The following is a 13,473-nucleotide window of genomic DNA, read 5'->3' as shown; positions in this document are numbered from 1 at the left end:
GAAGAAAAAGGGAAAAGAAATGATCAGACTCCGATAAGTCACTGGGCTCAACCCTGGCATGCCCGAAATCACATCTACTGGCCACAAGACTTGATTTTGAGTTCCTCCAACGGTGGGGAAGTGGCACCTAAGATGCTACTTCTTTCACAGTAGATCTGTTGACTTAGCTGTGGGCACCTCTACAGAGCAAAAGCAGGGAAAATGATACAGCAGAGCCTGAAGGCAAACCCAAAAACAAAACATTGTAAGAGGCAAGCATTCCAGGCTAAGTCAAGGCCGTAAGCGTCCGTACGTACGTTTTATCCTGCATGCTCAGCATTTTAAATAAGAGTAACCAACAGAAGGTTTAACAGGAATGTGGGGTAAAACAGGGGGCACAGTTCTATTTAGGATTAAAGTCTTTCCTGGAGAGGCTGATTCACAGCAGCTGGTCTCTGAGTATGTTTTCTGTTATCCACAGTGTTTTCTCCCAGCCATCAAATTCAGAGGACAAATGCCAAAGGTCTCTAGAGGGCTAGTCCCCGGATAATGACCTAGGGACTCACAGGACTCTTTTCCCACTTCACATCTTTAAGACTGAATTCATCCCCCAACACTCAGACTTTCCTCTTTCCAAGTCTCTGAACCGGAGCCAAATCTCAGGCCCACACCCCACCCCACTCCAACATGGCCATATGATTTTGCCGTTCAAGGGCCACGCCAGTCTTTGGAGCCTCATTGCACCAAACTGCTCTAGGGCAGTGCGAAGTAAAGAGCCAAAGCACTCCCAGCACCAGAAAAAAAGACTTGAGATCCCACATCAGGGCAAGAGCAACTTCTTCCCAGACCGGGGACGACTCCAGGGACTCCCAGGCATGGCAATAAAACTCAGGAGGCCCCTGCTGATTCCAATGTCTGAGACTCAGCTTTTTTCATCTCTAGTGCAAGGAAGCAAAACTAGGTGACTTCCAGGGTCACCTCCAACCCAGTATTGGGTCTCCTGACTCGATGCAGGAGACCAGAGAAGTCCGACTTTTGTCCAGCTCGGGAACCAGGTCACATTCCCTGCTGGGGAGGGCCCCAGACTGGAAGAGCAGGAGAGGCCACAAGGCCACAGCCCTAACCAGAGAGGTGAGAGGGAGCAACCCAGGCTTCAGAGCCTGGATCCAGCCTGGCTGGCCCCTGCCTGACTTTGTAAGTATTACATTCCTGAGTGTGAGAAAAGACACCAGATCCCCTGGGTCAGGAGAGATGCGTTTTTTCTAGAGCTAAAATCGGGGATGATTTCCTGTATGTGCATGCATGTGTGTGTGTGTGTGTGAGGGGCGGGGGGGCGGTTCCCCTCCTTACTGACCTGCAGGTTGGTGCTACTCATGAAAGATGAAGCCCTGAGGCTAATCCCATGTGCATTCCTCCCAGGCAGTGATAGGCAGCCAGCCACCCTTCTCCTTCCCCCGTAGTCTCTCACCTGGGGGTTGTCCATGTACCAGAGAAGGTAGTTGGCCTGGGTGTCCAGAATGAAGTACCTCCGCAGAAACTTGCCACTGTTCTCATTCTCCTCGATGTCCAGAAACCCACAGATTCGGTTCTGCCGATCCACATAAGGCATTCCTGGGCTCTGCTCACATCACCCTGCATGGCAGGAGGGAGGTGCTGGTTGAGAAGGAGGGTAAAGTGGGCCCTGCCTCAGGGCCTGCGGGAACCTCCCTCTGGCTTGACTCACCTCTGTGAGAAGCTGGACTGGCAATTTCTTGCATTGACTTCTTTCCCCAGGGCACCAAATGTTTTCCCCAACCAGACCCTGGAAACCTTTTACCAATTCCATTCGTAAGCAGTCATCAAAACCCACTGACATGTATCACCTAACTTTCCTGAGGCTCTCTTATGAAGCGAGCAGAGTGTTAGGCAACTTTACATGCATAGAGGATACACGCCTAGATTTTGGGTCAAAGGCTGGGGTTCCAATTCCAGTTCTGGCCACTTACTGTGTGACCACAAACTATGTAATCTTTGTGCACCTCAGTTTCTGCAACTATAAAATGGGGATAATAACAGTACCTGTACCTCATATTTCAATTTTGGTGAAAATTAACTGCTTGGTGCATATTAAGTTCTTCATAAACACTGAGTATTATTACTCTTCACAAAAGCCTTAGAAAGTAGGTTATAACCCAGTTTTATACATAAGGAAACTACCTCAGAAAGGATTTAAGCTCCAGTTCAAATGCCTGGATAAAACTTTGCCAGGAGTTCAATCATAAACAGCAGTCCCTCCGGATCCATGAAGATACCAAAGAGTTAACCTGAGGGTTCCTGCCACACTCACTTCACTTTGCTGTGACCCCGGGGCCACTTGTAACTGAAAGAAGGAGGGGTCGGAAGAGAGCCCCAACCCCTGCACACTGTGGCTGACTCCAGAAGAAGGTCTCAGTGTCGTGGGACATGCCACACCCTCAGGCCGGACTCCCCTCTCCTTGTGGTTTCCTGCCGTCTCTCTGAAGAGCCGTCGGAAAGGCCAGGAGCTCTGTTCTCCTTTCAAAGGAATGGGAACAACTTCCCACAAGCACCCAACCTGATGCACAGGGTCCCACAAGGATTAGAAAACACCATTTAGACTTTCAGGGACAGACACCGCTCACCCCTGGTCCTGCTTGGCTGCAACAAACAAAATGCACTGACAACCAAGGCCACCATGGTTTTTAGTCTACAACTAAGCAAAGTCGTAAGAAGGCCCACCTAAGGCCATGCCCTGCACTACAACATTGATCAGCAAGCAAGCTACCGAGACGCCACACCTATAGTCTCCCAGACCCAGGGAGCAGGTCCACTAGCAAGAAGACCCATTCCTAGGAGAGCAGAGAATTCTAAGGGTGGTGACTGGTAAGACAGTCTGTTCTCTCCCACCCCCACAAGGGGCCTGGCAGTGTCAAAAGGCTGCCTCAAGGAAAAATATGCCCCCCCACACACAAGGATACCAACGAACAGTGAATCTCTTGATTCTAGGTAAGATCGGGCCAGAACCCCAATGGGGACAGATGACTCAGTCAGAAAGGAGATCCCACGGCTACTTGCCGGGTCAATGAAGGGGGACAAAAGAATAAAGCAGGCAGGGAAACAGGGCAAAGGACATAAAAGGAGTAATAAAAGAGGAGGTGAGAAAGAATAAGAAGTGGAAAGAGGAGGATTAAAAAGATGGCAGCGGAGAAGGAAGAAGTGTGGGGCAATGGCAGGGTGGGGTTGAGGGGAGAAACAGCCCTGCACTAAGGAGCATCCTGTCTGGCACAGATACCTGCAGCCAGGGGCCCTGCTTCTCCGTGCCTTCCCGAGCCAAGCTTCCTCCCAGCTCCCGTTCCACAGCTGAGCAAGTGTGAGCACAGGAAAGGGAGAGACATGGAGACAAGCCAAGAGTTAGGAACAAACGCCATGGGAGGAACGTGAAGTCTTCTTGCAGACACTGGGTCAAAGATGGGAAGGCGAGAGGCCTGGCGATGGTTGGGGAGGGAGCATGTCCCTGAGAGAGGATACAGCTTCCCCCCAGGAATAGGGAAAAGCAGGAGTCCCCTGCAGAAAGGCTGGGCCAGCTCCCACTGAGAGTGCACAGGAGATGGGAGCACACCCATCCCTCAAGAAAACGAGGCAAGTCCCTTGAAGCAGCCACAGACAGCATTTCCAGGGGTTTCAGGACTTGCCACTCCAGGGGCATTTCTAAGAGAAAGCATAAAAATGCAGTGGGATAACAAAGCCGGCTGCCTCTGGGCCTAACTTCATGCACAGCACCCAACTTCATGCTGGCTTTCACATGCCCCCTTTTCAGCCACCAGGATTAGTCAGTGCCCGTCTTTTTCTCAAGTCAGCGGCTAGAGGAGGCACTCTTTCCACAGTCCTCCAACAGCCCACTGTGGTGCAGAGGGCTTCCCATCTGCGTGGATCCCTGGAGGGGAGAAGACCGGCATGTACCAAAAGGAAAGGTAATGAAAGGAAGCGTTCTGGTGACAACATCTCCTGACTGTGGTTCTAGCCCCAGAAAAAAAAAGAAGCTGCTCAGATGTCCTGAGAAGCCGCTGAGTCACAGAGCGCGTCGAGAGTGTGGGAGGTGGGGGAAGGATCAGCGGCAGGAGAACCAGCATCCCAGGGACACGTGGTTGCAACCAGCCGGCCCACACAGAAGTGACATGCTCAAAGCCAGACACAGAACACAAACCTGAGGTCCTACCCCCAACCCTCTGCCAGCTCATTCAGACCCCATTTGTACCGTCCTTGTCACCACAGCTGCTAAGATTTGGTACAGAGAGCCTGCTGCCCCCTCCCTGCCTCAGAGCTGTCACCATCATCTTCCAAGTCTCTGCTGTTGCTCCTCTTTTTCCCAGAGGGGTCCCTCTAATACAATTCACTCTGCCACTCCAGGTTTGGCCCAAACAACTGGGCAGTGAAGGGAGAAAGGAAAGAGCTAGCAACTGGTACTATAGTATGCACACACACATACTGTCACCCCAAAATTCCCCTATCAAGACCAAGACAAGGCTTTGAAATGTTCTTCCTAACTCAGAACTTTCCTCCAGTTATATAGTTTTAGCCTGTTTTCTGACTCTAAAATCACTTGTTACCTTAAATTTCATTTTTAACTTCAATTCCCCAGTGTGAAAAATATTGGGTAGAGGGTGACATTGGGTAGTGGGACCCAGGAGTTGCCCCAATCCCAGCATGCCCTAGGCCCCAGATACTGACACTGACTTTCTCCCCATCTCCTGGGGCAATATGCAAAGTGTTCTCCTTGCTGGCGTAAAGCACCAGATACCCCTCTCTCAGCCTAGCCTCTTCACCTTAGCTCTAACACCACAATGAAACCACCCAGCAAGTAGCTTCTTAGCCTTCACAATACATGGAAGACAAAGAGAACAGACATCTGTGCAGGAAGGGACCTTGGTCCACCCCACTCAGCACCCTCCCTATCTTTCCAAAGCATGCCAAACCTCCCTAGTGTTTTCCGTGCTTAGTGCAAAGACCACAATACAATGTCGTCATTTCCAAAAGATCACTCTAGCCAGCCATTTTCACTTCTGCATGCTTTTTCATGCCACTGTCTACATAATCGGCCTTTTTAAAAATTTAAATTGTATCATAAACATGTTCCATGTTGCTACATAGTCTTTGTAATCGTTGTTTTTAATGGTTGCATAATATTACTGGACTGTATTTACTGTAATTTACTTAACCATTTCTCTGTGATTACACCGATTACATTCAATTTTTCAGTTCGATTACATTCAACATTACAGTTAGATTACATTCAATAAATGATGCTGAAATTCATATTTTCATGCTTTGTTTCTTCTTTTACAACGAAACAACATAAATTCCAAGCAACAATATGACTAATTCATAGCTTATGATTTTTTTTACAATTCTTGAGACCATTTCCTGCTTCATCTTCCTTCGTGGACTTTGTGAAATGCGAATCAAATTGCTATGTGCCCCCAATCAATACCAATCAATCTCTTTCTGTCTCTGTCTCTGTCTCTCTCTCACACACGTACCCCAAACCAAACCAAAACATGGCCTCGCATAATGCAGATAACTAAATAATGTATTTTAAAGAAAAGTAAATTAGAAAAAAGGAAAGTTTTCTATGATCCAGATTTTCCCAGTATATAAGTTCCTAGGTATGTACTGCAAATGAAAATATATTAAATATTTAATTTATAGTGACAATGAAACTTTGGAGGAAAAAAAAAATGAATTTGCATGAAGTTACCCATTGATCAGCAGCAGAAAATGGGTTAAATGTCAATTAAACCAAGATTCCTGGCCAACATGTGCTAGCTGAGCCGACAAAGCTCATGAAGAAAGAGTCAATGGCTGCCTACCTTACAGAGATCAGGGGCAGTGGGAGGTTTCTCTTTTCAAAATATCCCCTCAATTGCCCATCTCAGTGCCTCCGTTTCATCACTGGAGGAGATTCAAGCCAAGAATAAAATTGTCTCCTAGGAATTGAGGCAATTGGCATCTTTATCAGGCTCATAATATGTAAGTGATATCTGGGACCAAGACCCTAAGAAATAGAACATACCCCGATGGAAGAGAGAGACAACAGGAGAAGTGAAAGAGTAAAGAGAAGGCTGCTGCTTGAAACAAACGTTATCTACTTGAAAAATTCCCCTAAGATCCTTATACACCGGGGACAGGAGTCGGAACCTTTCTGGGAAGCAGTTTGGCAATATATAACAAGAGAGCTAAAAATGTTCACAGCTGTTGACCCAGTAAATCTACTTCTAGGATTCTATCCAACGAAATGAACAAAGATGCAAATAAAGATTAAAATAAAAAGATAGCAACTGCAATAGATTTTGTAATAACAAAAAGTTGGAAATGCTCTGAATGTCTCCAATGATTAAGGAAAAATTAAATAAATTATGAGACATCCACATAAGGAAATGTTACACAATCATTTAAAAACTGTTTTTAAGTCATTTCTAATGAATTAGGGAGAGCCATATCCCGATAAGATTTTTGAAGATATAATGTGATTTATAATATGATCTCAACCCTCTAAATATTATTTTTGTATTTCTATATTTGGATAGAAAAAGACTGACATACAGACACCAAGATATCAGCAGTTAGTATCTATGGCTTATGGGTGAATTTTATTTACTTTTGTGTATTTTCCGTATTTCCCCAATTTTCTACAGGGAATGTGTGTTATTTTATTTAGTAGGAAGGAACACTATTTAACTCCACACAAACCCTCTTCCCCAGCATAGATGTTTTGAAGCTGACAACACATTTCTCCAGTCTCCAGAGTTATAAACAAGTAAAACCTTGCCTCCATGAGAGCTCTCTTGGGACTTTTAAAAGCAATATCCCACCCATCACAACTGCCCAAGAGCCAGGTACCTACTCAGAGAGCGTTGGCACCCTCCATTCTAGCTGCGTGTCTTACTTCCTATTTCAACATCCTCTCAGAGAGGCTCATTCTTTCCCAACAGGTTTGGTTCCTACTCTCTGGTCTTCCTAAGAGGAGCCCCTGTCCTTGGAGCCGGCTATATTCATGCCCAAGTCGATGCCTCTAGACCTCTGTTGCTACAGGACTTGAGCCACACAAGCCCAGCACTCCCGCCAAAGAAAAGGGAACCGAACAAGGACCCCCATTGGAATTTTCCTTCTTGAGATTTGAGAGAGAGGGTTGACATTTTTTAAATAAATGGCTAGATAAAGAGATGGTGAACAGATTTTTTTTTTTAAAAAGTATAGAGCTACTAAGTCATGCAAGCAATCGTTTGCTGTATTGTACATCTTGATTTTTAAGATCAGTAATGTAGTTTGGAGATAAGGGAAAGAATACAGTGAGGGAGAGGGCTCTGCCTGACCATTCTGACACTGTTGGGGTGTATAAAAATATGAGAAAGGGATAACAGCCCTAACCGGTTTGGCTCAGTGGATAGAGCGTCGGCCTGCGGACTGAAGGGTCCCAGGTGCGATTCCGGTCAAGAGCATGTACCTTGGTTGCGGGCACATCCCCAGTGGGGAGTGTGCAGGAGGCAGCTGATCGATGTTTCTAACTCTCTATCCCTCTCCCTTCCTCTCTGTAAAAAATTAATAAAATATATTTAAAAAAAGAAAGGGATAACAGAGATAAAGTCTTAAATGGCATTGCCCCATTATGATATAATCTAACCTCCAGTTTATAAAAAGTTCCAAAATTTTTTAAAAATTTATTTGTTTTTTAAATTTGGAGATTTTTTTCTTTCATGTTCCTCGGTGTTGGCAGGACAGGGAATTTCAGCAATTTTAGTCCAGAAAACAGTCAGGAAGGCGGTTTTTGCCATGCAGTAAGCACATCCCTGTCGTATTGCCCACTGATGGTGGGAGAAAGAGGGTGGGAGCGCCAGCGTCGGTGAGCAACAGGGATACCAACAGGAAATTGCTAAATTTCTACAGGAGAAAGTTTATCGGGAAATGACATCAGTGGTCTCAGCGAGGACTGTAATGCAGCAGACAGGAACTGGGGTGTGGAGGTTAAGAGCGGGCACTCAGCTACTGCTGGGAGATGCGGGGCCATGTGAGCAGAGCGCTTACCTATATTAAACTGCAGCACCCATGGGCGTGTATTGTGGAACCTCAACAATGCCAAGGGCGCAGTAAAAACCACAGAACAACAGCGAAACACAGGCTTAGCTATTTCAGAACACATCCCTGAGAATGGGCCAAAGATGATAACTTGGGAAGTGTGGGAGCATCTATCTCCTACTGTTACAATCTCGCTGCATTTTGAAAATGTCATCGGAGCGAACTCCAAACAGTCTAAGGCAGGAGAGTAATGTGAGAGAGAAGGGAATGTACTGGGAACATGTTCCCAGCGGAAGTTCAGGGTGAGGAATGCAAACATCTACAGGAATGGGGAAGTTCAGCAAAGAAGCTCCCCGACACAGACAGCAGCTCAATCCCCACTCGACCCAAGAACTTCGAATGGAGGGCAAGAGACACTCAAGAAACGTTTAAGGGAAAAACCGTGGGGGACATGGCAGGAGTAACTGACCACTGATGCCACTGCAAGAAAGATGCTAAAAACAACAAAATATTTTAAACACTCGTGACCTCGCTTAACAGCGACCTCATCTATGATCAGAGAAAATGTGGTTGCTGGAGCCAGCAGGAAACAAAGGCCTGCCACGGCTCAAGGCTCCAGAGAGCACCTCCACCAGAGGTCACCATGTAGGCGAGCTGCCAGCCACATCGGTTTTCTAAATAGCCTGTAAAGCCCTAGCCGGTTTGCTCAGTGGTTAGAGCGCCGGCATACAGACTGAAGGGTCCCGGGTATGATTCTGATCAAGGTACATGCCAGGTTGCCAGCTCAATCCCCAGTAGGGGGCGTGCAGGAGGCAGCCTACCAATGATTCTCATCATTGATATTTCTATCTCTTTCTCCCTCTCCTTTCCTCTCTGAAATCAATAAAAATATTTTTTAAAATAAAGAGCCTGTAAAAACTGAGATCTCCAATCTGCAAAATGGTCCAAGTCCCCCACTTAGAAGACTCAATGAATTCAGTTTCACGGTAGGCCTTCCTAGCCTTATATAACCACACAGGAGTCCCAGAGTTACAATCTTCACTTAAAGCTTGACAGTGTGAGCCACTACAATGTGGGCCGTAGGAAAAAGAAAAGAAAACATGGTTGTTTCTCCTCTCTACCAGCCTTTGGAGAGTGCCAGAGGAAACTGTAAGTGCATCTGTCTAAAGTCATGTATGTGCTCACAACCCTGAATTTAGGGAGGGGCTGGGTGTGACAAGGAGGATGTGCAGGTGACGGATCAGCATGAGTGGGTTTGATGAAACTCTTGCAAGAAGGTGACCGTGAAAAAGGGTGTGCTGATTTCAGTTGCCCATTGATGTGGTAGAGTGAAGTGAAAGAGGCTGCGTTTCAGAGTCAGACTCTGATGAGCTTTCTGGGCCTATTTCCTCGTTTGCAAGATGGAGAGCATCACTGTACCTACTTCAAAGGTTGCTTGTGGGGAATTAAATGAAATAAATAATGTGTGAAAAGTGCTGACCAGGACGTCTGGTAAAGAGTAAGCACTGGGCAAAAGTTGTTGTTAAGATGTCTGAGGAGTGCCTAACAAGTAGTATATGATTACCGTGACTCCCACAAAGCTGCCCAATGCAGGGCCAGGGCTGCAGGGCCACCTCTGCCCCTCGAATATCAATAGGCAAATATCAACGGAAAGGCCATGACACTGCTATCCCTCACAAAGAAAGGCATACGTTTTCCTTCCTCTGGCCTCTACTCCAAGAACCATATTTTACCTCTCCAAAATTCTCCAAGAGGTTAGAAAAAAAATCCAAGAGAGCCAAAGACTCCATCTTGGCCAGCTTTCCCTGAAAGTTAGCAGAACCCAGCTGAGCCTATCGGGCTCCAGGGAAGGGGTGCTGAAGCTGCCTCCTGCTCCGCCCAAGGGAGGATCACAATAGCAGACAGCCACTTTGCAAGTGGATGGCCAAATATGAGTCCTCGCTGATAGCACAGCAAGTACTAGCCTTTGCACTTTACCGGCAGTGTTTCCCAGGAGCTAATGGACAAGCAGGCTTGGCTTCCCACCCCCTTTATCTCAGCTGGCCAACCTCTATGGGCAGAAAAGCACACCACAGGCCCAAAGCTGAAATGTCAGTGTCAGGAGCTCCTGCACCAGCAGAGCTGGGACCTCCATGGTGAGAGAGCCCAATCCAGTCTTTAATCCTCTGCAAGTCACTTTAATCGCTGGAGGTCAGGGCAGAGAAGGGGCTTCCAGAAAGAAGGTAAGTTATAAAGCCCAAAAGTTTGGCTGTGCTTAACAAACAGCAGGGGCCAGAGGAGGGGAGAACAGAGTAGCACGAGATTTGGAATAAAGGTCAATTACAAGTCCCACTACACTAAGCACAGGCCCCCTCAGAACAGGAAGGAAGGGACCCCATCCCTCCCACCTCTCAGCTGCCCTATCTCCCCTCCCTGTCCAATTCCCAGGCTTAATGATGGGCTTATATTGGGCAGGGTTAGGATTCTTCTCTCCCCATAGGCTGTCAAACCATAATATTTGCTCTGCTTCCTTCCCTTCCAAAGCCTAACAGATTAGATTGCTGGAGTCCCCTCCAGCTCACTAAGACAGATGGAAAACTGAAAGTAAGGCAACCCAAACCGCTCATGGTGGGAAAAGACAGAGCAACCCTATGTTCCAGCACCCAGATCCTCTTTTCCAAGCTCTAGGACTAGATCAGCCAGAATAAATAGTGCTCCAGTAGTTTCAGTGAGTCAGAAAATATTTACTGCACTGTGGCCCACAGCAAGATCTAATTTGAGGCGCTCCAGCCTTTTAACAGGGGCATCGCCCAACGGTCCACCTGCCCCAGGAAGAAGACAGGAAATCAATGAAGGGACAACTGGATGTGCACAAAAAAGACCCTGCCCCTGCTGCTTGGATCTTCTAGAGCTCCAGCACCTCAACAACACCCTGCAAGCCTGCAGGGGGCTGCTCGGGAGGATCTGGCAAGTAGGGCTGACGCATCTCCCTTCCCACTTTTGCAGAATGTCTCCAGAGGTAGGCACCAACCAAAACCTGCCTGTCTTCAGGATTTATTTTAAACTTGGTGAAATACTGAGCTAAATATGGCTCAACTTACTATGATGACATGATGGGATTTGTAGGCCCTACTTCCTTATACAGAAGACAGAAGAAAACACCAACAAAGGAAAAGAAGGTTTTGCAAACTCTCCACCAAAGAGTAGGTGGTTTCCAAGTCAATATCTAAGTGATTACCCGTCTCTGAAGTGAGCAAGGCTCCCATCATCAGCCAACTAGAACTCCAGGAGGTGTGTCACACTTTATAAAAAGTGGGGATTACAAAGAGAGCAGAAGACTACTTAAGTGTAAAGGCAACATCCAGAGTAAACCAGCTTGATGGACTGAATTTCCCAGGCTGGAAACACCGCCACACTGCTCTTTTTCCTTCCATTTGGACAGATGCAAATAACCCATGTGCTTGCAGTCATTCATTCATTCGTTCATTCATTCTACAAACATTTACTCAGTACCTAGTCGATGTCATACCCTGTGCTGGCCACAGAGTCTAGACTACAAGCTAGACTTTCACTATGACAGGAGTCACCTGCCTTCAAGTGAAGGAGGTTAATCTCTGAAATGATGACAATGCTTTTTAAAAGCCTCCTCTGGTTTCTCAAAGCATGCTGGATCTCTATTTGAGCACACAGCTTTGTGTTCTAGGAATCTGTTTAGCTTCCTAGACTGGAAGCTCCCTAAAAGCCAGAGGCTGCTTTTTGTTCGTCACTGCCTTTCATGTCCTTGTTATCCAATATATGTCAACTGAATCCAAATAAAATAGAAAACAAACATTTCTATTCTTTCAACCTCTTCGGCTTTACTGTTTCTGAAGGCTTTGCCACCAAACAAAGAAAAATGATGAAGCTTCAGAAAGGAGACTGACTTAGTCAGATATATTAAGAACAACACGAGTACAATTCTGGAACTTCAGCCCAAGTGCAACCACCACTCAGTGGGCTGAGGTGCCTCCAAGAGCCACAGCTGGCGTCCTGGTAGAATGCGTTCCCCCACCCTCTTCTCTGCCGTTTACCCTCCTCAGAAAGCCCCATTTGGAGTCCGAAAGAAAGAAAGGAGGAGGGGCGGGAGGAATTAAAAGGGGAAGACACAGCTTGAACCCACACTCACCAAGAAGGGAGGAAACTTTAAGCCCAAAGGCTGGGAGGTGGGGGGCTGGGCTGGGCTGGCCTAGGGGAGGAGAAGTGTAAGACTAAAGTGGAGGACATGCCTGGACACTTTTCCTTCCTACAAGGCCTCTTTTTTTTTTTTTCCAATTTGATGAAATAACAGTCTTCAGAACTGGAGAGCTGCAGCAGAAAAGGGAAGCGCGTAAGGTGAGGAAGAAGTTGAGAGAGAGAGAGAGAGAGAGAGAGAGAGAGAGAGAGAGAGAGAGAGAGAGATCCCCTCAAAGCGCTTTCCCAACCTGGCACCGAATCTGCATTTGAGGACAGTTTTTCTTCAAGTCACCCCGTAGCCTGGAGTTCCAAAAGGCCGGAGCCGGGCTGGACCCAGGGGAAAGGAAGGGATCTCCCCACGGAAGCACACTAGGCCTGTCCTGTAATAAGGTGATAGGGAAAGAGAGAGACGAGTCTCCACGGCCCAATACGTGCCCAAGGGACTTGCCTGGACGGTCTCTGCTCTCCTGCCCTACCCGCAGCTCGGGCAGTAGTTGCGGGTCCGCTGCCCCAGAGCCAGAACCCGCAACGAAGTTCCGCCGCTGCAAACGTGAGAAAATGCAGCTCAGCAGAACGCCCGCCCCCACCCTCCTCGCGGCCCCACCCCCGCAGCCCGACCCCTGACGGCGGCGACCTCGGCCACCCCGGACGCTCCGGAGGACTGGAGGAGGGGCTGCCTCCAGGCTCTCCCGGGGCTAGGAGAGGCGACCGGGGCTGCGGCGACCTCCCCCTTGGCCGACGGCCACAGGGCCGGCGCGACCCCGCTCCCCCAGCCCGCGCCGCCCCCGCGCGCCCCTCTGCGCCTCTCCGCTCCCGGCCCGGCCCGCGGAGCACCCAACTTACCCCGCCGCGCAGGGGCCGGGCTCGGGCAGGGTGCGTGGGTTACATCGGGGTGCGACGCGCCCCTCCGGCCCGCGGGGCCGGCGCTCTCGGAGGATTTCTTTATCTCGCGGCCAAACTCCCGGTGCCTCTCGCTCCTCTCGCTCTTGTCCCCCCACCCCGCCCCCTCCTTCTCTCTTGTCTCTCGGCTCTTTTTTCCGGGTTAATTACGTTTCGCATTAAAGCAAAACCCAGCCCCGGATGTGAGTACAATGCTCCGCCGAGCCCGCTGGGGGAGGAGAGGGGTGCCGGGGCGCCGCGGGGTGGGAGGGGGCGCGGCCGGGCGCGGCGGGCTGCGCGGAGGAGGCGGGGCGGGCGCCCTGGAGGCGGCCTGACCACCTCGCCGGCGTCTGCGGC

The 13,473-nt window shown here is 48.5% G+C and overlaps 1 protein-coding gene across 3 annotated transcripts in view; it reads right to left on the bottom strand.

Moving 5' to 3' along the window:
- Positions 1-13,218, bottom strand: part of PLEKHA2 (pleckstrin homology domain containing A2) — a 58,024-nt gene extending 44,806 nt beyond the window's left edge. For 2 of the 3 annotated variants that reach the window (XM_080658619.1, XM_080658621.1), the window contains exons 1-2: positions 13,081-13,218; positions 1,448-1,611 (exon numbers count right to left, since the gene is read on the bottom strand). In XM_080658619.1, coding sequence (XP_080514745.1) covers positions 1,448-1,588 — 141 coding nt within the window. In that variant the 5' untranslated portion in view covers positions 1,589-1,611; positions 13,081-13,218. Of the gene's footprint in view, positions 1-1,447; positions 1,633-13,080 lie in introns of all 3 variants that reach the window. The other variant, XM_080658620.1, reaches the window with a different exon arrangement.
- Between the last annotated feature and the right edge of the window lie 255 nt (positions 13,219-13,473).

Source organism: Plecotus auritus (genome assembly GCF_963455305.1).
Source record: "Plecotus auritus genome assembly, chromosome: 3".
Classification (NCBI taxonomy): Eukaryota; Metazoa; Chordata; class Mammalia; order Chiroptera; family Vespertilionidae; genus Plecotus; species Plecotus auritus.
The sequence above is the reverse complement of the archived record's forward strand: the minus strand, read 5'-3'. Positions and strand labels throughout refer to the sequence as shown.